Raw genomic sequence first — 24060 nt, forward strand, 5'->3', positions numbered from 1 at the left:
ACAAGGCCGATCCAGTACTAAGGAAAGCTAATCAGTTACCCTTACGAGGATGGAGAGGCAATGTAGAAACAAGTTTACGACCTTATGTAAAACGAGAAAACGGGAATTCAAGATGTGTCTCTGATGTGTGGTAAAGAGTAGTGCTTCCACCTAATCTACGGAAAAGAGTCTTTGAAGAACTATCCTCTAGAGCAAGCGGTATAAAAGCGTCGGCTAGAAACTATAACTATAGTAGCCGAATTTGTCTATGATACTGAAAGATACCAGTAGATGTTGTGAAGCATGTCAGTCGCAAAGAAACAAGCCGGTAGCTAGAGTCTCTCACACATCGTTATACCCACTTAATCCCTGGGAGAAAGCACATGCCGATTTTGCTGAGATAGGAGGGCAAAACTATAATTATGGTTGCTTACTTGAAATGGTTAGAAGTGCAAGAAATGAGGACCAACACCACAACAAGCAAAACAATTGAGGTGACGCGCAGAGTGTGTAGCTACCATGGGTTGCCGCAACGACTATTTGCCGACAATTGGCCATAATTAATTCCGGTCATCGACGTTCCAAGATTTCATAAAGAGAAGTGACATAAAGAATCAACTTACACAGCTGTATCATTCCCACAGTAACGGTTAAGCTGAACGTATGGTGCAAGTATTCAAGCGATCGATGGAAGGAAGAGTGGCAGGAAAATCTATTCAGCACCAAATATTGTTATTGAGCTATTAGACAACCCCTAATTCAGCTACGGATAAAGAAAACTTTAGAATTACTAATGAGGAAAATATTCAGAACAAGGTTGAGTCTGGTAAAGACATTAGAAGGCTGAAAATCAGGGAAGCAAAGTAGAAAGAGCAGATTGCAGCGACAGTCAATAATGGGAATAGATGCCTAGAGAGCAAGTAGCAATCTGGAATCCGAGAAAAGAGCCGTGGGAAATGGTTGCCGGAACCATTGTCCAACAGTTGGAACCATGCAACTATCTGTTCAATGTAGATGGCATTACAGGATATGTTCACCTGAACCACATTGTGGTAAGTTACATCAGAAGAGTACGAGGAGACATCCAAGAGTACCAAAGATAATTGTACCAGATATTCTAACCACTAATGATAGTGCTGTACTAAACAGCACACCACCAGTATACCTAATCAACACGTGACCTTACACGTACAAGACAAGAGTCGCTAGCTACCGATAAAAATATACTAAAGTCTGTTCGATTATTGGAGAGGACGTGGGAACTGTGGTTAATAGATAAAGAATTGACGAGCAAAGTTGGGCGTTGTTAATTCCGGTTAGTGAAATAACCGGTTCCAATTAGCGAAGAACTTAGGTTCAAAGGTTCAACCAATGCTTCGACTACATAAGCTTGCTAGCTACAGCTGTTTTGCTTATCAATCCATAGTTCAAAGTACCTCCCAGTCAGGTTATAAGTAGTGGGCGTTATAGCGGTGGCTTGAAGTTATCAGACACCTGGTTAATGCAAGAGGAGGGCCGGGCCAAGCGCTTGTCATACAGGAAGTTACAAATTGTGTCTAAATAAAGAACCAATCGGAGTATTCACTAACTCATCTGGAACCTCCTCCTTGTGAGCTTTCCAATAATGTTGGAATCAACCTGCTAGGACGTCCGCTTCAAGAGATACGGGGGTTTTCCCACGTCCTCTCCAATAATCGAAAAGACTTTATCTGAAATGACTACAGGAGATCAGCAGAGCCGGTATCCGAAGAGATTGAATCGCCGTCCCCTGTCAGGTATCGGAAAACTAGGCGATTGGAGTGTGGTGGAGCGACTGCTAGAGAGACTGAGTACTAATTAGGTAAGAAAGACTATATAGCTGTTGAGAAGTCCAGTCTACGAGTGGTCTACTCTTGTCTCTCGTAGCGAGCTGATAAAATTGCTGTGTTCGAATACACTAATCAATAGTACAAATCCAAAAAGGTACAATTATAACAAGCATCAATAGCAAATATGCGCTTGTCATGTTTGGCTATATTTTGTCGGTTTTGCGCCATTGCTCTAACAAGGGAGAATTCTATTTCATGACTATCCCTAATATATTTAACAAACAAGGCTACAGGTAGATATATGAATCCAGTTACTGTTTCTTCCCAAAGACGAGTTGAACCGAGAGGCCATGCAAAATCTTTAGCGCAATTGGTATAAAGAAATGTCTACTTGGCTACGCATGGACAAGCACTCCGTACGCTTCAGCCATATTCCTATCACGTTACTCTCAATTTCTAACTATCCCCACTATATATATATATATATATATATATATATATATATATATATATATATATATATATATTATGTAACCTTCCATCCCGTCACTAAAATCAAGATGACCAGATACGTATGTTACGTTGGACATTGCAAAAAAGCATCCAAGAGACTGAAGACAGGTTTCAGAATTCGACATAGTGCTTTGTCTCGGTGCCATAATTCAGGTACATTTACACAAAGTAAATACTTTATAAATATAAGATTAAAAGTTAAGACCCCGCTAAAACCGTACAAACAAACACAAAATAGAAACTGCTAGCGTAACAAGGGAGCATCCATCATGACATATCGTGGCAACTGCGAATTCTATTAAAGTCCAGGATGTGTTATTGGAACAATGTACGTCTGATAAACTCGCGTCGTTGCGCACGCTGATAGAGATTGCACAAATGGCAAGCACTTAGTGCATTTAGTGACGTCAGTGGGCGGTCTGAAACCAGTCTCTCTACGGCGAAGATTGACTTTCCGGAGAATGACGAGGGTACAGAAAGACTGGGTTGAGTCTAACGTAGAGGTGCCGGACACCGCCCACAATGCAGATCGTCATCTCTCGTTAGTATGATAGCTACTGCCTCGAAGTTTTAGACCCATTTTCGGGTAACATGCAACAAGAAAAAGATCGAGAAATCGCTTTTGTCGTTCAAAGCAAGCTATCTCAAACTGGGAAATGGTTAATTGTGGATAGAGGCACGATTACAAGTTGGCGTAGATGTGTCTGCAGGCTGGCGTGAATTCGTGAGCAAGCACCTCCAGATGAGCTCGCTTACGATTCACCGCGCATGCGCAGACACACCCACGGAAACTTAAAATTGTGCGTTTACTCATACATTTATCCATTTACCAGTTTGAGATAACATGCTGTTGAATGACAAAGCGATTTCTCGATCTTTTCCTTGTTGCACGTGACCCAAAAATGAGTGGAGCACAGAGCGCGCACTAGCACGATGGCATCCGGACAGACGTCTACCATGTATGAAGTTGTTGACTAGCTTATCAGTGTATCAACGCATACATCCGACTTGCAGTTGTAGAATTTCTGTCGGAAAAAAGACATCGCTACCAGCGCAACGAATCTAGCTACCATGTAAACATGCATCTGCGCTGCCGGCGGCGTCCTGCACCTCTATGGCTTATTTTAAGCTCCGAGTATCAGATGCCATCACGTGATTCTCTGTGCTCCACCTATTTCCAGCTCACTTTCAACTAGAAAACGATCGAGAAAGGACTTTGTCGTTCAACAGCAAGCTGTCTCAAAATGGTAAATGGTAAATGTGTGGATTAAGAACCTAACACACTTGTCGTTAGCTTTTCCGAAATGTCAAGTACTAGGAGGAGCGAAACTGCCGTGGCGGACAAGAACAGAATTCACATTTCTCTCTAGACTAGGATTAGAGGCTGTATGTCGTAGAAAGTGGTTCACCCTAAGATGTTCGCTTGTTCTGCTTCGATAGGACACAACTTGAAATCGCGCACGTTTTCAAGAATGCGTGTGTGTGTCTGCGCGTGCGCGATGAATCGTGAGCTGGAATCTTTAACACCGACTGAATTTAACGCGACACATGAGCAGTTACACCAATTGACATGCGCAGTAGATTTGGGGTCTAGGTGAGTTGTTGGTGTTGCGTCATGGCTTCGTCTGCTCGTGCTTCTCATGTTGATCATGAGACAGACGACAATGTATGGTGTGTTGTGAGAAGCAACTATGTGTACCTGTCTGATCGTCTCTGTTTCAACTCTCTTTTCACCAATCTTCTGTATGAACGAGGATTTCTGTCGAGAGGTGATATGGACGCTCTTCGCAGCGACTTTGTCACTCATGACGACAAGGTTCGTCGTCTACTCATCGACGTGTTGCCGACGAGACTGCCAGAAATGTTTCCTGTCTTCTGCGACATCCTCAAAACAGTTGGACAGACACACATTGTAGAAAGACTGGTGACAACGGGGAATACCCAGGAGATAAGGAGAAGTCCCCAAGGTAAACAACAAGTCCCTGGGATATTGGACGTGTCTGTTTAGTTAGACTGATTGATGTGATTGGCTAGTTGTTGAGGGACTAGGGGCTGCAACACATGTTGGAGGGATGGAAATGCTGAAAGATGAGGAGAAGAAACAGATAGCAGTGCGACGTAAGAAGAAAAGAAGGAGAGCAGGGAAACAGAAGAAAATTATTTCTATAGCAAGAGAAGAAACCGGTCGTAGTTGTGATGGAGATGGTGGGTAATGAACAAACAGAATTTAATTTAGCTAAGATAATCAAATTATTATATCTATTTGTTTAATTACGTGATGTTGTAACTTACAATACATTGTTGGATAACTATCACATCAATGAAGCAAGAGACATTAACCGTCATTACTGACTCAGTGGACTTACATTTAACTACACTGTAACAGTAATGTATTTCATCAATAAATATGAAAAGTCGTTTTTCATAATTGCTTTCTTAATGCTGCTTTTGATTGTTTAGGACCTTTACCTTCACATTCTGCATCTCATGTGTTTAAACAGTCTCTATCTCTACCATCTGAGTCGACGTCTAATCCTTGGCCTTCAATTCGTACAAACTTCACTTTCCTGTCTCAACGTTTGCCTATGAGTCCTCTCTTTATTGGTTGTCTTTTTGAAAAGCAATTGTTGTCAGAAGTTGAATTTAAGATGTTGAGTGACGACCACATTGTTCGTGAGCTGAAAATCCGTTTTCTTTTAGTTGACATTTTACCCAGAAAGCCGTTTGTCGTGTTTACATCATTTTGTGAGATTCTTCACTGTGTGGGTCTGTCACACATTGCAGACAGATTACAAGAGAATCCCGTGGAAGTAAAACTCATTCCAGAAGGTGCAGCGTATTGTATAGAAATTCACATACTTTTATGATTTGTTGTATCACGTTGATTTGTGTGCTTGCAGTGAGTGTCAGACGATCAGAAATTGAGAGTTTGCAGAAAGAAGTCGAGTTGCTATTGGTTCAAGGGGCAGATTTGGACAGAGAAAAGAGAGCAGCAGTTGAAGTGGAGAGACAACGAGCTGATGAGGCTGAAGTAAAAGCGGCTAAAGTTGAGAGTGAAAGGAAGAAAGAAGAAGTGATGAGGAAAGGAGAGCAGCTCACCAATTTGGCAATGCGACTAAAGTTCCTTCCATTAGAAGAGGTGATGATGTTAGTGATTGTCGAACACACAGTGTTGCAGACAGCTAAACGACTGTATGTTTGTTACTTTGTGTAAATTTTTGAATATTGTATTAATATTAACTCATGACAAAATGTACTACATTTTTGTTTCTTTCATAAAAATTATAACAATTAACGTAATGCCTAATTAATGTTAACATTATTACTGGCGTTTAAATGATTTGATAATATTTTAGTAATAATAGATGTATGTATGGACAATTAATTATACAAATTTACAACTAATAAATTTTATGTTTATAGGTGATGTTAATTTCTATACATCATCATCATTGTGTGTGTGTGTGTGTGTGTGTGTGTGTGTGTGTGTGTGTGTGTTTGCGTGTGCGCGCGTGTGTACATATAGCATTTGTTGATATAAACATGTTTACACACTTTCACACACGTTTCACTTTGCACGGACATACTTACAGCAAGTTATTGCATGTAAAATATAGTTGATAGGAGGCAGTTGTTGTAATGTATGTTTTAATTAATATGAAGTTTGATTGTTTTATAAAAATTTATTTTGTACTAAATACAGACATGCAAATACAGCTGATGTTGGACTTGTTTGTATTTTTATTTAAATTTTTATAATTGTTCTTGTTTCCATCTATTGTACATGTTGTGTTGATTCTAGATCTTTGACAGTCTCCCATCATGGACACAGTGGAATGTACACATGCCTCATGACAGTTACCCATATAATAGAATGGGAGAGATTGAAGGCAGACTAGTGGTAGGAGGTTATGATGGCAATCTGCATGTTCTGACTTATAAACATGATAAGTGGGACAAGTTTGTCAGAAAGAATGGTCACATTAGGAATGTAGTGTGTCATCAAGATGTGTGTCTGGTGTGTGTTGAGGATGAAGATAAACATCAGTGTGTGATTGAACAATTTCATTTGAATAAAGACGACAAATGGAGATTCCTCACGGTTGTACCAAATGAACTGCAGTTGGGTGGTGTATCTATTGCTCTCCATGACAACTCACTGTATGTGGTGGGAGGTGGGAATAAGTCATGGGAGATAGTGAACACAGCACGTGTGTGTGACCTTCACAGCGGTCATTGGTCTAAGATGGATGACATGGAGAGAAAACGTTTCGTCTGTTCTTCTGTTATTATAAACAACACAGTGTTTGTAGGAGGAGGAGAGACTGATGGATTTTACTATAGTAACATTGTTGAGTGTGCAGATGTTCGTGTTAGAAAATGGAGAACAATCCCCTCTACAACAACAGCTAGATCAACACTAACATCAGTCAATAACAAACTTGTGGGGACTGGAGGAATGACACAACATATGTTTGGTTCTCCTTCTAATATTGTAGAATTATATGATGAGAGGTCTACCAAATGGCTTCCTCTTCTACACATGACACACAAACGGTGGGCACATGCTGCATTCTCAACTGAAAGTGGAGAACTCATCACAGCAGGAGGGTTGGTTGCTCAATCTTCAATAGAAAGTGTCAAGTGTGACTGATACTTTCCATTTTCTTTCAATTTCTGTGTACCATATTATTTGTTAGATTATAATCTCTAGCGATTGTCCAAAAATACTTTTTTGTGATATTTGGTGTGTGTAACATAAACTACATATTTACTGTAAATCATGAATATTTTATGTTCCCACAAATTTCAGTCTAAACGTAACTCTCCACCGTCCATAACATCACCTCTGGATAAAGCAACATTTATGGAGTACTGTACATCCGACATCCTGTCACCATTTACAGTTCACTGTCACATTGTGTTCCTCCTGTGTGATACTCCCCCGGAATTCTCACTGCAGTAAATAAATCAGTATATATACTCAGTTCTAGCAAGGTTAGTTTGATTAGCAAATATTGTAATAACAATTTTACCTGTTTTATGTCCTGACAAATGCAACAACTTACTGTGAGTACATGGTAAACCTTGGGTTGCTACATACAAACCAAGCCTTTCATCAGTTCATGCCATAACAAAGTAAAAAACAGGAATGATATGGTGCACTAACCGCAATGAATATGAATTGGTGAAAACAGTGGAGTACACTGACTTGTATTGCAGCATGCCAGTAAATATGAAAATCATGTCTCTTCCGTCTCCATCTTGTTTTCCACACAACTTCGCTTAATTACATATTCAAGCATCTTACCCTTCTTCGACTCTCCTAAAGTCTGCATCAAACGTAACAAAATGCATACGAATGTTCTGCGGTTTCGAATGGTACTAAGATCGTCGCGAGACTCCTACAGACAATTAATTAATATATGTGTTTCACTTCCAACGTGTGGCACCTGCAGCAATTCCAGCGTGATAGCGTGGCCAATGGGGGGGGGGGGGGATAAACTCAACAATGCTACGAGGCACGCCAACTTGTAGACACGGCCACCTTGTTGACATCTAATTGACTGATACGGTAGAAGAAGTGGCAGATCCAGATTAGAGAAAGGGTGGTGTATATAGTATACTAGCCTAATATCCCGTTCTCAGAACGGGCAATTAGCTATTAATATTACTAATGGTTAGTAAATTTCTATTATTATTAGCTGTTAGTTAATTAATTTGTCTATATATGCATTCATGAAATATATCTCATTCATAGAATTAGCTGCCACTGACAAAATTTCTATATAGTTAATTCCCATAAAATTAATTAATTTAACATTGTATGCAAATTTCTGTTGTTTCATGACTTCACATTCATTTTAATCCGTTCTGAAAAATTAGCAGCTAGACGGAATTCTCATTCAGAGTTACATTCCGCTCAATTATATCCCGTTCTGAGAAAGTAGCAAGAATCCAGTATCTGAATGTATTTAAATTTATATATGCTGTTGCATAAGTATCCGTTCTATTTTATCATGAAATGTATCTTTAAAAATTATCAGCCGGACAGAATTCTCATGAAGAATTTCTTTCAGGGTTATATCTCAGTCAAAGGTATCTCGTTGAGGACAAAGAAACTGAGAAAATGTAACAGAGTGTCTCGTTTCCCAACAAAATCCCGTTCATTGAGTAGTAGATATAGCAGTGTATCCCGCTGAAAACATTTCGACAGTCCCGTTCGATGCTGCGTTACTTCGAAGACGTTGTTGCTGTTGCGATAAACAAGTGTATCGAACTAGGCATCTATTTGACGCGAATCCCGCGCTCGAAAATATCCGAGCAGCACGAGCTTGGAAGTCACATGCAGTTGCGTACTCACCCGGATAAACCGTTCCCTGTATACATACAAAGTCACAACGACTCTTGCTGACTCTCGCCATTTCGACAGTCCCGCTGGACGTCGTCACTTTCAAGACGTTGTTGACGTTGCGGGGAACAGGTGTATCGAACGTGGCAGCTCCTCGACAGGCGTAGACGGGCAAACGACTGTGGGCGTTTTTCAAGACCCGGATGGGAGTAAAAGCATCTTCCCTTTCACGACGTCGCCCGCAATAAACAACACGCTCCGCGCGTACCGTCCGACGTCAACAAAGGAATTTGCGGACTATTTGAGTAGAGCATATGCGAGTCGACAAATCAATGAGCCCTGTGTTACATAATGGGTAGTGGTATAAATACAAACATGTATGTGAAAGCATTCGATTGTGTTCTAAAATATTTGTACTTCCATGGACTTGTGAACAGACGTCTTGACACTCTTGTCTTCACCTTACTAAAATTTGCCTGAGACAACGCTTTTGATCGCTTAATCAAATTGAGTACAAAAGCAGGAATTAACCGATTACGGATGATCCATGACAAGCACCAGACAAGCTCTTTAATGTCACCAGATTGCATAGAAAATTTTGGAGAAGGTCTCTGGCAAATCAATTCAAACAATGGCAAAGATATCTCTATATACAAAGTACAGAAGCAAAATCGCACAGCTGTTTCTTGCTGCACCATAGTGTGTAACCAATGCCACGTTTGCATTCACCAATTTTCATGCACTTGCTTAGACTTCGTCGTAAGAACGACTATTTGTAAGCACATTTACTTGGTGGCAGCTACATATGCAGTGCCAATAAGTCAGCAAGACGTAGTTGAGCAAGATCACCAACTAATTCAAACAAATGAGCCACCTAGCAAAGACGTCGACTGGGAAACTGTAGTTGATTCTCTAGGCAATGACTCAATACAACACGATGTAGAGACTGTTCGAAGAAAATGCAAGACTACCTGATTGATATATCATTGCAACTATCTAGGTGTAACAGTGTCCATGTTCTCCTCTCTGATTTGGCTAAGCTCCGTAAAGCTACAGCACTTCTTTCTCTTCCCGAGAGATGTAGTGGAATGGCCAATGAGGCAAACACATCAGTATCAGCACCAGCAAATAAGAAATCACAGTCCAGAGGACAAAGCAAAGATCCTTTCTACATCAAACCCATCTGGAACCCGTTCCAAAATTCATCTCGCAACGCCCTGCAACACAGCAGAAGAAAGAATCAAGAGGGCCACTCTTCTGTCATCCTGGGTAATGAAAAATACAAGATGCCCAAGAAAGACCACAGTATTTCTATTTCTGTGTTGGCATCTACCTATACTAGACATAGCAAGTATTCTTTTACAGCTGTACTACATTTGTTTGTGATGAAACAGCCATGTCTAAGTTTGAAAGAGATGCTCAACTGATAGAGAAAACTAACATCCCGGCGAGGCCAGAACGTATTGACGACATAGTAGAAGTAGACTTTGAGAGTAGTCATCTGCCAAAGTATTTTAGTTCTCGAGCCTGGCATCACCTCTCGGAGACAGGCAATACCTTCCAATGTAATAAATCTGCAATTAGGATAACCAAAATATTGTTTCTTCTCTTCAGTTGAACTAAAGCAGAGACAGTGACATTGCGTGAATTGTGACTTAGTGACAACCCAGCTAAATATGATGCAATGCAATGGCGAGTGTGGAAAATGATTTCATTGGTGCTGTCTTGTTGTTTAATCTCCCATAGTATCTGCAATAATTCTTACATTCTGGTCTAAGAATTGTGTTGGACATCGAGAAGAACCGACTGACATGTGGCAATGCGACAAATGTTTGCTTTCCATAGAACAGAATACAATTACACCAAATACCAGTGTCAGAGATCTGAATACGTCATCACTGTTGCCACTGCTACGGAATGCTGCCAGATATTCAGGCAGCGAGTGACAGCTACCAAATGCCTGTGTTATATACGGGTATATGGATTAGAGGATATACGGGACTTAGAGAGTAGAGTTGAGTCATGTGAGTCCTGCGGTGGTAGTATAGTCGGTTGTGATAGTTAACTAATAAGTGGTTGTGTTACGATACAACATAATGACGACGAAGATACAGGTTCCGGATGCACACCCCACCCCCTTTCTACGGCAACCTGGTGAACCACAAAACGATTGGCGTGCTTGGTTTTCGGCGTTCGATATGTAGATGATAGATTCTGGTCTTAGTTCTAGCGACATTCCTCAAGAAAGGAAAACGGCGGTATTGATGCACTGTCTGGGATCAGGTCAACGTGTTTTCGCAACACTTGAAGTAGCAGAGACGTAAGCGGCCACACGAGAAAAATTAACTGAATATTTGGAGGAAAGAAGAACGTGATCTTAAAACGGTTCAGTTTTGGCAGAGGTCACAGCGACAGGGTGAGCCAGTTAGAGAATATGTCGCTGCACTACGGGAACTAGCAGCTACGTGTCGCTTTGGAGTCATGCATGACGAGTTGATTGGAGACCAATTGATATAAAAGACATTACATTCACGTATTAGGGAGCGGTTGTTGATGGAGAAGGATACTATAACTTGTGACGAGGCGTTGACATTGGCGTCTCACGTGGAAGAAGCCTTAGCAAAGGCAAAAGCCATTGAAGGTATAGTGGTGCCGCGTTTTGCTGAAGTCGATAAGGTTGAAACGACCAGCGTAGGCAGGGTGGCTAGTGCGGTAAAGTTAAGACGCCCTACTGGCTACCAAGGTGCTGGAGCTAGCACCTCAGCAGCGTTTTGGTGTGGTAACTGTGGTCTACGAGGACATCGAGGAGGATGGTCAGATTGTCCAGCTTGGGAGAAAAGAGTGTCTTAAATGCGGGAAGAGAAACGTGAAAGAAGCGAACTATGATGTCATCCTCAACTTTTTAATGTAATTTCCCGATTATGACTGAGGTCGCTTTCAATCACTGCAAAGTCACAATTTAACGTAGTCAGAACTTTTTCGTCCCCTGTATGGTCGTCACAAAAGTCATCACCGGCCAGTTTGCCTACAAATCAGCATTCTGCTCTTCTATATCTTTGTTTCCTATTTCCAGGTGCTTCAGGCGTTTTATCAAGCGTATATTTTACCCTTTTTGTGACTCGCATAATCAGCAAGTAAACTAACGGCCATCAGCTCTGCTGAATCCAGGTAAAGGATGTGGATCTGGAGTTGGCATAAACGGTGAAGACTGACATTGCTACTATGTACTGTCTTTGCAGCTGCATACAACCACTTATATATTAAGTGTTCCGTCCACTGTGTGGTAGTGTGCTAGTGACACTAATAAAACAACTCCCGCAGGCCAAAGAACGAGAAATGGATGGCTGCTAGTTTAATGTCTGTGTTCATGCTGCTGTCGATAAGCTCAAGACAAATACCACCTGCAACGAATGGCTTCACTGGATGACTATCCAGAAGATGAAATGATGATTGACAAACAACGTCACCTCATTGGCTCTCCTGCTACACTGGATATGTGGTATCCTGACATCCGTGTTACTGATACTACCGCAGGTACACAACATATTTACCGTACAGGAATCTTACTAGATATTCAGTGAAGATCATAGAATGCTGAGCAGCTTGTTATTGTAATCTGTGTGCTCTCCTGACAGTTGATCCATTACTGCACAGCTGTGGAATAGTACGAAAACATGCCAGCAGTTGTTTGGCCGATTTATTTTGCCCTACTTCTCGTGCCTTTACTTGAAAACCAAGGGTTCAACTTGTCAGCACCAACAGACATGTCCATTTTTTTATTGTCCATTGCTTTTCCCCATCGCAAATCCCATCTTCACACCAAGAGAGACCCACTGATAACAATCATTCTGTAAGGCTGTGTTCACACGTAGTTGACATTGCAATAAGCATTAACATTACCGTAAAGTGAAACTCAATGGGATTGTGAAACCTTGTTCACACACAAATACAAAAGTAGCAAGTGTGTTCTATTTCAAATGGTATGCACAAAAACGTTTCGTTTCCGCATTCCGACTACACGCAGGCAGTAGACAGAACCACATTTGGATAAAAAATTTAGTCAGCAGCAACTGACAACGAAATACATATAATCAATCAATTGCAAATATGATAATGCAATAAAAGACGAGAAGAAGAAGACATCTTTCACACACTACTCATAATTATAGTTTCCTTATATATTCACTGAAAACGCACGCTTCTCCATTAGGGCCTAAATATCTTTTATGGATAGCTACAAAATGGTATCATTCGAAAGTGCAATTAACATGCTTTTCAAATGTGTATGATGTGGCTGCAGTTGCAATTAATAGGTAAGCGACTACTTTCTGGTGCGTGAATAGTCTCATTAACTTACGTTCTTGTAAAATGGTAACAACGTTACAAAGCCTAATTATCGTGAGTGCGCGATGCTGAAGAGTTAAAGTTGTTGAAGCCTAAACTTGTTTAAGAGTCAGCGCGTCTCCACTAGCCTTTTAAATCTGTGTAAACTTAAATAAACAGCTTAGATATAGTTTAGAGATAGTTTAGCTCAAGAGGTTTAGGTTTAACATTTACGTCATGGTAATCAGGCAGTCTCAAAGACGGCGTAAGATGTTGCAGAGATTGAGAAGAGAGATTTCTTCGAAATGTGCGACCTTCAAAAGCTAGTGTCTCAGCTCTCACTATGGCTGTGTACTACAGCGTGTCGTCTGACGCTCTCACTCAGGCATCTTTCGACATAGCGGTAGAACAAGCTACCGCGGTGAAACCAATTTCGGGATAACAATATATTGATATCCTGGATAAAAGCTGACAAGTGGGGACGCTCCCTAACTAAACACGTTTAGATTCCTTACACATTTTACGTTAATTTATTTTCTAGCAAATGGGAATAGAAATATATAAAATATCAACATAGTTTGGTATAGATGATACAATTTAATTGATTCGAAATTTGTGTACTACTTGCCATCGATGCCTTTAGTTTCAGGTGTTGTAGCAACTATTGTTTCTCCATCAAAATCTGCTTCTGCAGAAATAGAGCAGGCGGCTGACTGCAAATTAGTAGAGTTCATTTGATTGCTGTGACTAGTGAGATTACTGGTAGTTGGAAAGAATTTGCTGTTCGTTTTGCTACAAACAAGTTCACTTCATCAACAATTTCTGTAATATAACAACAACAATAATATTCAGTGTTTGACCAAGATCATCAAATGCTGGATGATTGACCATTGATCTTGTCACAGAAGCTAGATGTCGTTTCATTATGGAAATATTTCTGAAAATGCACAAGAAAGCTCAATGCAATTCCATATTTTGCGCAGAGTTAAAAGAGTATGTTGCAAAGACAGTAGACAACGTATTAAAGTCAAGTCAACATCAAAATGTTTTGTGATTTGAATCTTGTAACTAAAGAAATCTATAGCTAGTTATGTAAGCAAATCTTGGAATGGAGATATCAAACAAGTATATGATGAAGAAGGATCGAATTGTGATGGCAGGAAGTAGAAGATGATTGTAAGGCAGAGAGACTTACGTAGAGATTGACTTTGCGTGAATATTCAAGTTGCTAGAGGAGAAGAGTAAACACAACTAAAATCTTCTGTAAGTCACCAAGAGTGCATTTGACTGGCCTTCTATCTTTAACCAGAATAGTAAAATGAATCATTGTTTGTCGCAAGACTCTTGTAACCTTTTGAGGTCTAAACATATGACTCATGTAGTCACCTTTTTTGATAGCTACTGGTAACCTAATCTGTCCCAGCACGTGTGAGAGATTTAGTCTTGTCAATCTAATAGCCGTGATTACCATCAAGCCACACATGTGGTTAGTTGTAAGAAGCACTGGACAGTCCTATAATTTTTAGATAAAGTCAGCATCGTGATTGCTCATGCTTTTAATACGCCTTTCCCTTCTCTTTCCTGACTTAAAGTCCAAGGCTAGAGTCTGAGTTGCGAGGGCCTGGGTGAGTGAAAACATGCAACCTGTAGAAGCAATGAAAATGGTTGGTTGATTGTTTCTTTAATATATGAACAGGACAAACATACAACTTATCTTCGTATTTAATAAAGTCTTTGCTAATAATTCGTTCCATTCATCAGTGTCTATCAAACAGAAATTAATAATAAGTCAAAAAACATTGAACAAATCTTCTATTGATAACGATAAGACTATCAAACAGACTATCAAATCTAAAAGACCGAGGTTTCCACTGACGAATCGAACGCCATGCTTGAAGAGTCAGCGTCTTCTGGTCTTCTGATTGACCAAAAGCTATTTGCTGCTATTGTGTCAGCTACCTATACAGCAAGCAAATGAAAGACAAAGCAGTTTGCAACAATTCAATTCAAGTTTTACATTGATAGGCTACAAAACTTGTCCACGGCAGTGGTGCGTTAGAATACAACTTTCTTTCATAATCCTGCAGTGCAAATTGTTGTCCATATACACACATTTTGACTTGTCTGTGATTTTAATAATTAAATTAAATTCTGTTTATATTTAAATATCTCATAATAAATTAATTACTTCCTGAACAAAATGACGTTTAACTTCTACAAACAAAAAGCAAGAATCATTAATCATTCACAGAACAGGCTCTGCTAATCTTAGTCTTTCTATAATTTGTGACACCGGCGCAAAGTAACAATCAATATTTGAACTGTGCATTTGCATGTCTTGTGACTGTTTGAACTGCTTCTATCAGTTTAAATAGATGTATATAGTTTTTATATAATAAACGGAGTCTTATTGCAAGAACAGTAGCAATAAGTTGATGCAGTCAAACTGTCAAGGATGCTCAATTAATATCTAATACAGTATTGACATGTCTACAGATTCTCTTTGTGAGAAAAAAGGCTGTTTCGAACAGTTCATGGACTTCAGTAGTCGTCTAACCATACGGTGCTGTTGCTGCGTGTAAGTGCACAGAAAATACGGCTTCTGGCGATTCTTTCCACACATTCCAGGCAATTCGAAGTGTTCACTCATAGACGACAAATTTGTCTTTGAATAAGTTGAAAGAGTTTAATTTATAAAATCAATATATTACTTTAATTCGATTAGGCAACTCGCTACTCTTAGCGGCCGCAGTGATGTTCCTCATCGGTCTGTGTACCGCACAATGTACTTGAATAATATTAAAAATGCAATCAAATATCCTTTTACTCTCTATTTCTATTGCAATAGTCGCTGAGTAGACTGTTCTTCGACCGGGCTGATTAGATTATTGATTGTTAATTAGTATATCCCGTTGAAGACAAATTAACTTATAGTCGAGTGTCCAGTTCTTGAAATATGTAAGTTAGATTCGAAGCAGATGAATCAGAATTATTTGGAGAGAAACACAATTGCTAGAATAGTGGCCTCAATCTGCATAAAATCTTCGATCGCTGGAATTGTAGCGAAGAAGGACGACTGGTACAATCGATCTGCACGATACTGATGTGGGCGTACATTCGAGTGAACATAAGGTGTTAGCTAATATCCGTTAAAAAATGAAATTGTAACAGAGTGTCCCGATCCTGAGAGCAGCAAGTATTCTAATCAGAGTTAGATATCCGGGTAACCGAAGAGTAGAAGTAACGTGCAATTGTTAACTCACACGGATAACTGTAGGAAACAAATGTTCCAAACGTGGCAACTACTTTACGCGCGACATGTGAAAAAGAAGGTAGCTGAATATTTTAAAGACCTCGAAAATATCTTGCTCTTGTCGACATCGCTGGTAGCAAACGACATCCTTCGAGGTCAAGAATGAGGAGTATAAATTTTGATGGAGGTCCGATGCGCCGTCCCAAGGAAATTCGCGCGAGAGTGGAGGCGGGTTCGATCGGTAGGAAATTGCTTCGCCAAGAGAGAGGTCGGGAAGACGACGACAATCTCGCTGTCGAACTACATGAATTCGGCGTGAGCGAGCAAAGTTCGGTGGCGCTTCCACTTGCCTTTCTAAAAGATCATATTTTACATACGAACACACACACACACACACACACACACACACACACACACACACACACACACACACGCACGCACACTCACGCACGCACGGCTACATACATACAGCTTTTCTTTATATATATCTATATATATATATATTTTAATTTTATTGAACAACTAGGCAATAGGGACACCTAGCATTTTTGTGTCTAGCAAAACCAAATGTTTTTCGAATGTCTTTTTTCATGGATTGCGCCATTGTTAGTATGTAACATGCTTGGGTTCAAGATTACAGCTTTACTTACTACCTACTGCGCATCTAGTTTGCTTTGAAGAAAGAAGACGGCCATTCCTATTTTTCTCGTCTTTGAACACGTTCATCGCTCTTGGATGCTCATTCTTGGCATACAATCTAAGAATGCTCTGTAGTAGAGACAGAAAGCAATTTTGTGGGTCCTCTTATCAACATTATGAAAAAAGGCGAATCATCTGTTTTTGCGCATTGATTTCGCGCATGTCATCACAATTTAATTGTTTTGCCATTTAAATCAATAAACAAACTTCAACGTATTCAAAAATCATGCGACACTAATTAATTACAAAGAAATCCTGCTAAGACAAAAACTAAAAAAGTTATAGCAACAAAAGAACATTGACATGCCACTTCCGGTCCACGTTTACGTAGCAAAATCTCAAACTGCTACCGCCAAAATGTCAGCTGCACTAAAACCGCTGCCCTTGAGACCGACAAACTTAGACGATAAGTTAGCCTGAACGTTCAGCTGCACGCAGTTGCAGAGTCTTGTTCCGTGAGATATTTGACGAGTTGCAGCGATGCCTCGAGGCAAACGCTTGAGTCCAAAAACGCGAGGGAAAATTGAAGCCCTTCACTCAGTTGGCCATTCTGTGCGTCAGATCGCAGCTTTTGTCCGCCGCTCCAGGAATTCGGTTCATCAGTGCCTGCAACGGCTTTCCCATGGCAGCAGCGATTATGAAAAACGACATGGACGTGGGAAGGCAACGACAATCCAAGAAGATCATCGACTGAAGAGAATGGCACTGCAGAACCGCAGAACACCATCACGACTGCTCTCGTATCAGCTGGCTGATGAAACCGGCAAGCAGGTATCAAGTAGAACAGTCCGTCGTCGTCTCAGTGAGACAGGAGTCAACGCTCGGAGGCCTAGAAAAAACAAATGCTAACAAAAAACCATCGGCGTTTGCGACTGGGATGGGCAACCACTCTTACACAATGGACTTTGGATGACTGGAAATCTGTTCTTTTTACAGATGAGTCAAATGTCAGCATAGGAAACGATGGTACTCTGTACGTTTGGCGTCGCAAAGGTGAGGAATTTCTCCCTGAATGTTGTGATCGTACGGTCCAGCACGCGGCTAGTGTGATGGTGTGGGGATCGATGTGTTGGCATGGTGTGGGGTCTCTGGTGAAACTGGAAGGTCGTTTGGACAGCACGGCGTACCAACAGGTTCTGGAGGAGCACATGCTTACAGACGCAGCAGCACTGATAGGAGACGACTTTGTCTTCCAGCAGGACAACGCGCCAATCCACACGTCTCGGTCAACACGACAATGGCTACACCAGCATGACGTCACACTGTTGGACTGGCCGCCAAATTCGCCTGATGCGAATCCAATCGAGAACTTGTGGCATGAACTCAAAACTGCTGCCAACCGTCGCGAACCGAGAACTGCAGCTGAGCTCTGGAATGCTTTACAAGATGCGTGGCAGCAGATTCCAGCCGCGCGTGTCCGGAACTTGGCAGAAAGTGTTCCGCGACGTCTGGACGCAATCAGGAGGGCGAGAGGCGGGAACACTCGGTACTGAGGAACTGGTGAAGGGCTTCAATTTTCCTTCGCGTTATTAAAACCGGCTTATTAAAAGCCACTAAACAAAATCAGAGAGAGAGTCTAACTTACGACGCTTACACAATCATGACGTCATATACATTTAGGTCTCGTTTTCTGCAATGCGAAACGTAAAGAAAACAATTTAGTGTCTACAATATTCTCAAGAAACCTAACAATCAAAGCGGTAACTATTAATTTCTTAACAATATTAATAGTTGGTAAATTGTGACCTAATTATTGTGTTACTACATGCCCACAGCGGAGTGTCCCTATAATTTTGTCCAAGTCTGTATATATATATATATATATATATATATATATATATATATATATATATATATATATATATATATATATAACGTAAAGCCACGAATAAAGCAAGCCTTAATAAAAGCCGACTCTGAATAGTAACTGTATTTCTTGGCTTTGATCAAGGATACGGTTAACTCATCGATTGTCGAGTCGTTAGTATATCGTTATGATCATTAGTTAGTAACCGTAGGTAACACGGAGAAATATGTCCGAAAGCCGATACGAGAAAGAATACGCAAAGTAGTGGAATATTGATGGGAAATAGCGAAAAACTCATTATGGGATTCTAACCTATTCTGCACACTCGGTATTTTCGATTCCCACAAGAAACCCTCTCTTTCCCATTGTGGTATGTATCACGCTGTGGGTTATTTTGGTATGGTATAATATAGTTATGGTATAGATGATACAATTTCATTGATTAGAGATTTGTGTACTAATTGCCATCGATGCCTTTAGTTTCAGGTGTTGCAACAACTATTGCTTCTCAATCAAAATCTACTTCTGCAGAAATAGAGCAGGCGGCTGACTGCAAATTAAGTAGGGTCTTTTTGATTGCTGTGGCTGGTAAGACTTCTGGTAGTTGAAAGAATTTGCTGTTCGTCTTGCTACAAACAAGTTCACTTCATCAACAATTTCTGTAATAGAACAGCAACAATCATATTCAGTGTTTGACCAAGATCATCAAATGCTGGATGATTGGACCATTAATGTTGTCACAGAAGCTAGATGTCGTTTCATCATGGAAACATTTCTGAAAATGCACAAGAAAGCTCAATCGAATTCCATATTTGACGCAGAGTTAAAAGAGTACGTTTCAAGGACAGTAAGTAGACAACGTATGCAAGTCAAGTCAACATCAAAAGTGTTTTGTAATTTGAAACTAGAGAAAGCTATAGCTAGTTAATGCATGCGAATCTTAATATCAAACAAGTATAAGATACAGAAGGATCGAACTGTGGATGGCAGTAACTAGAATGCAATTGTAACAGAAAATCAAGGCAGACAGATTTACGTAAAGATAGACTTCGCTGAATATCCAAGTTACTAGAGTAGAAGAGTAAACACAACTACAACTTAGGTAAGTCACCAATAGCACGTTTGATTGGCAATTTATCTTTTTCCAGAATAGTAATAAACATCATTGTTTGCCGCAAGACTCTTGTAACCTTTTAAGTCTAAACATGAGCATGATTCATGTAGTCACCTTGTTTTGATAGCTACCGGTATCCTAATCTGCCTCAGCACGTGTGAGAGATTTAGTTCTGTCATCTAATAGACATTATGCCATCAAGCCAACATGTGGTTGGTTGTAAGAAGCACTGGATAGTCTTATAATTTTTAGAGAAAGTTAGCAACATGATTGTTTATGCTTTTCATATGCCTTTCCCTTCTCTTCCCTAACTTAAAGTTCAAGCCTAGATTCTGAGTTGCGAGGGCATGGGTGAGTAACAACATGCAACCTATAGAAGCAATGAAAATGGTTGGTTGATTCTTACTTTAATATATGAACAGAGCAAACCTACAACTTATCTTTGCAATTAATAAAGTCTTTGCTAATAATTTGTTCTATTCGTCAGCATCTACAAAAACAAAAATTACTAATAAGTCACAATACATTGGACAAATCTGCTATTGATAGCGATAAGACTATCAAACAGACTATCAAATCCAAAAGACCGAGGTTTCTACTGACGAATCCAATGCCATGTTTAAAGAGTCAGCGTCTTCGGGTTTTCCGTTTGACCAAAACCTATTTGCTGACATTATGTCAGCTACGTATATAGCAAGCAAATGAAAGAGAACAGTTTGCAACAATTCAATCCAATCTTTACATTCATAGGCCACAAACCTTGTTCAAGGCAGTGGTGCGTTAGAATACAACTTTCGTACATAATCTTGCAGTGCAAATTCCTATACACACACATTTTGACTTGTCTTTGATTTTAATAATTAAATCAAATTCTGTTTGTACATATCTCAAAATAAATTACTCAATCCTGAACCAAAATAATGTTTAACTTCTACAAACAAAACAAGAATCATTAACGATTCACAAAAATGCTACGCTAATCTGTCTTTCTATGATTCGTTACACCCGAGCAAAGCAACAATCAATATTTGAACTGTGCATTTGCATGTCTTCTGTTTGTTTTGGACTACTTCTATCAGTTTGGGATAATCATGATACTGTCTTGGAATACACTAATTATAAAGAGATGTATATAGTTTTTCTAAATAAACGGAGTCTTATTACAAAAATAGTAGCAATAAGTTGATGCAGTCAGAGTGTGGGATTCTTAACCCATTCTACACACTCGGGATTTTAGATTCCCACAAGAAACCGTTTCCAAACCGAAAATGGTGGGATTTACGGAAACCACCTCTTTCCTATTGTGGTATGTACCACGCTGTGAGTTACTTTTGTCAAATGCGCATCTATAGATAAAATTTAAGGCGTATAAATTGCAATTAAGAAATGCATTAATTAATATATTCAGGAAATTATCAAATTACTGCTTGCGTTAGCTGCACAGTAAACGATTTGAAAAAACAATGATTTATTTCTAGTGTAAACAAAGTTTCTCTAGACTAGCTCTAGCTAAGCACTTTACCTGATCTAAGTATGCTCTTTAGCTATATCTACAATAATCCAGTTTTTGTCTTCGGACTTTGCTTCGGGTGACGCTCTACTAAGATGTATTTGGGCAGAAGAGTGTTCAAGTCCTTGCAGAGAATAACGTTACAGCTCTTATGTGTCAGACCTAGAATAGAGAGATATATAGATATTGTAAAATGCACTAACTTAATTAAATAATCAAAATTTTCTTCGTAATGTCATAGATAAGATCTGCATTTCCGTCCCTGTTCGGTTCCTCTCCGTTGACAGTCTTTTCTGCTTACTTCGCTAATTTCTTCGAGGTGTTGGCATCGTTGACGTTTACGGATTCTAAACCCAGACGGACTTTCATTGTGGGTGGAGACGTCTGAATACTTATTTCCAGCTCGGGTTTCCGTAAGACGAGATGGAACTAATAGTAGAGTCTGAACCCGAGTTGATAGCACGACTGACGACGTTCACTTTCTAGTAAATGAGAACCACATTAACGCATGCATGCGAATGACAATCTACGGATGGATCAACTTACCGAAAGAAGAAGGCTCTTCTTGTATTTCTGGATTCTTCTCCACTCGATCAGTAATAAAATCACGTGTTTCCAAATGCCCGCTACAGAAATAACATGTCCAAGTTTCTATAGTTCATATTAGTACGTATAAAAGCTGTTACTTACGATATCCGAGTTTTGCTAGCCTAGCAACTTCGAGTGGATTTCCAGCAAAATTGGGGCGAGAAGAATGCTATTCTAGCCGCCATCCATATCACTCATTTCTCTGCAGACGATCGAGATAAGCCGTTCTTACTACTAGTTTGCGCAGGTATTATTTGAAGAAATTTTTGATTCCTTACTTTGCCAGTATGTCGCGCGCAGATGTGGGCTTAGAATCTTCAATTGGTTCGGTATCGCATTTAGAGGTAGACCGAGATATCGCCTTAAGCCCGGTTCACACTACGACGCTGGAATAGAGAAAGGTTCTAATCGAGCATCCTAGCCGGAAGTGACCCAGCGTCCGATGACATCACGTGCTCCGCTTCAACCAATCGAAAGTCAGCCACTGGACGTATCCCGGAAATTCTATTCATTCACATGGCATCGATCATTGATTCGTAGATGAACTTTTCTTTGAGTGTGAGCGTGGTTTTCCCTGCATTTGGCAAGTTCAGTCAAAGGACTACAAGGGCATAAGCATGAAAGAAAACGACTGATCGAGACTACGGCGCAGCAGCTCAACAAAAGCAAAACGTCGTCGTCCATGTCTGTCGCAAGTACATTGTACACTCGTGGTTACTTTGCAGCGCCAGACGACAGTTGCAGTGTGTTCTTTGTGCGATGGACGCTCGTCAGACGCAATACTGTGAATGGTACAGCGCCAGCGTCGTCGCTGACGCTCGTGTGAGCGTCCTTGTCAGCGTCGAGGACGCTCGGAGGACGCTGTGCCAGCGTCGTACTGTGAACCGGGCTTTACTCGAGTACAAGGCTCCATACCGAAAAAACCCAATGGTTGCAAACCTCAGTACTACAAACTCCATATCTGGATGGGACTGGATCTCTCTCCCATCGCGAGTTTCGGTCTGTACATGGAGGTCTCCACCTTGGCACAACTAGCCCCTACACCGTGCTACAATACGTCCTTCCAAAGAGATACGAACGGATGGACATGTCCTGGAGTTTGGTGTTGTACGGTGACACTCGGAGAGAAAGGTGCTCCAACCCCTGTGGCCTATGACGCTGCCTCGACCGATACGCTCTACACCACCATGGAGGAAATCGCTAGTGGTACCTGTCGAGTCGATTATTTGGAACCTTGGTTTGCAGACGGAAGAGTCAAGGCCGAGTCTTGAGAAGGCTCTCGCGGATGTGGACGGTACCGTAGTGGGGTACTTTCCTTGGAAGGCCACGAAAGTGCACTACGAAACCATCAAACGCAAACGAGATTTCCTTCGAGAGAGTACACCCAAGATAGATAGAACTATGGAAGACGGTTCGCATTATTCTGCCAAATCGCTTCTGGACTTGGACCTGTCTGCTCCCTCGTGAGAGTGCACGTGCGAAGATGTGTACAGACATCGCTGGGTGCGAAAAATTGAGTACCTACCCGTCTGCCTGCCTACCTACCCACCTACCACCCCTCTGCCTCTGCCTGCCTACCGGCCTTTATTTATGAATTTTCTTTATCTGTCTATTTTTGGATTTTGTTTGTCTAACTGTTTTGAATTTTTCTGTCTGCCTGCATTTTTAGATTTCCTCTGTCTCGCTACCTACATACATGTCTTTTTGGATTTCTCTGTCCTCTGTGCTGTATTTTTGGATTCTCTCAACTGGTGCCAGGTCCAAACTATAGAACGAACCCCAACAGTTGCATAGCATGAGGTTCCAGTGGGAGAATTCAAATTCGTCGCAGGGGTAGAGACGTTGCCGTACTATATACGCGTTCTTCCCTTCAATATCGTTTAGCACTATCCGATCTTGTATATCTTCCAAGGAAACGTAGCCAACGATTCCCTACACGTATTCTTGCGGAGATTAGTAAATAGTTGCAACATGCAGAAAACGAATCCTGCAATATTGTCTTCCACGTCTCCATATCCGAAAATAGCTCTCTTGGGGCTCCAAGTAGTACGTTCTCCTTGTCACATACAACTCAGTATCTCGACATATTGTAGGCAACAACACCTTGCTATACA

General features: G+C 40.6%; 1 protein-coding gene and 1 long non-coding RNA gene across 4 annotated transcripts; one reads left to right on the forward strand and one right to left on the reverse strand.

Moving 5' to 3' along the window:
• The first annotated feature begins 3943 nt into the window (after window positions 1–3943).
• Window positions 3944–6980, forward strand: LOC134181378 (uncharacterized). Its single transcript, XM_062648646.1, has 5 exons — window positions 3944–4267; window positions 4335–4505; window positions 4761–5129; window positions 5201–5439; window positions 6103–6980. The coding sequence occupies exons 1-5, from the start codon at window positions 4075–4077 to the stop codon at window positions 6952–6954; spliced, it is 1824 nt and encodes a 607-aa protein (XP_062504630.1). The 5' UTR covers window positions 3944–4074; the 3' UTR covers window positions 6955–6980.
• A 13471-nt stretch (window positions 6981–20451) lies between these two features.
• On the reverse strand, window positions 20452–23499 carry LOC134181115 (uncharacterized). Of its 3 annotated transcripts, XR_009970084.1 has the most exons (5): window positions 22049–23499; window positions 21905–21984; window positions 21371–21840; window positions 20608–20669; window positions 20452–20530 (listed from the first exon to the last, which is right to left on the reverse strand). It is a non-coding gene; the product is annotated as an uncharacterized LOC134181115 (long non-coding RNA). The 3 variants fall into 3 exon arrangements; XR_009970083.1 differs by lacking the exons at window positions 20452–20530; window positions 20608–20669 and having other exon boundaries at window positions 21329–21840; window positions 22049–22148; window positions 22225–23499; XR_009970082.1 differs by lacking the exons at window positions 20452–20530; window positions 20608–20669 and having other exon boundaries at window positions 21329–21840.
• Between the last annotated feature and the right edge of the window lie 561 nt (window positions 23500–24060).

The sequence above is a fragment of the Corticium candelabrum genome, chromosome 6 (genome assembly GCF_963422355.1).
Source record: "Corticium candelabrum chromosome 6, ooCorCand1.1, whole genome shotgun sequence".
Lineage (NCBI taxonomy): Eukaryota > Metazoa > Porifera > Homoscleromorpha > Homosclerophorida > Plakinidae > Corticium > Corticium candelabrum.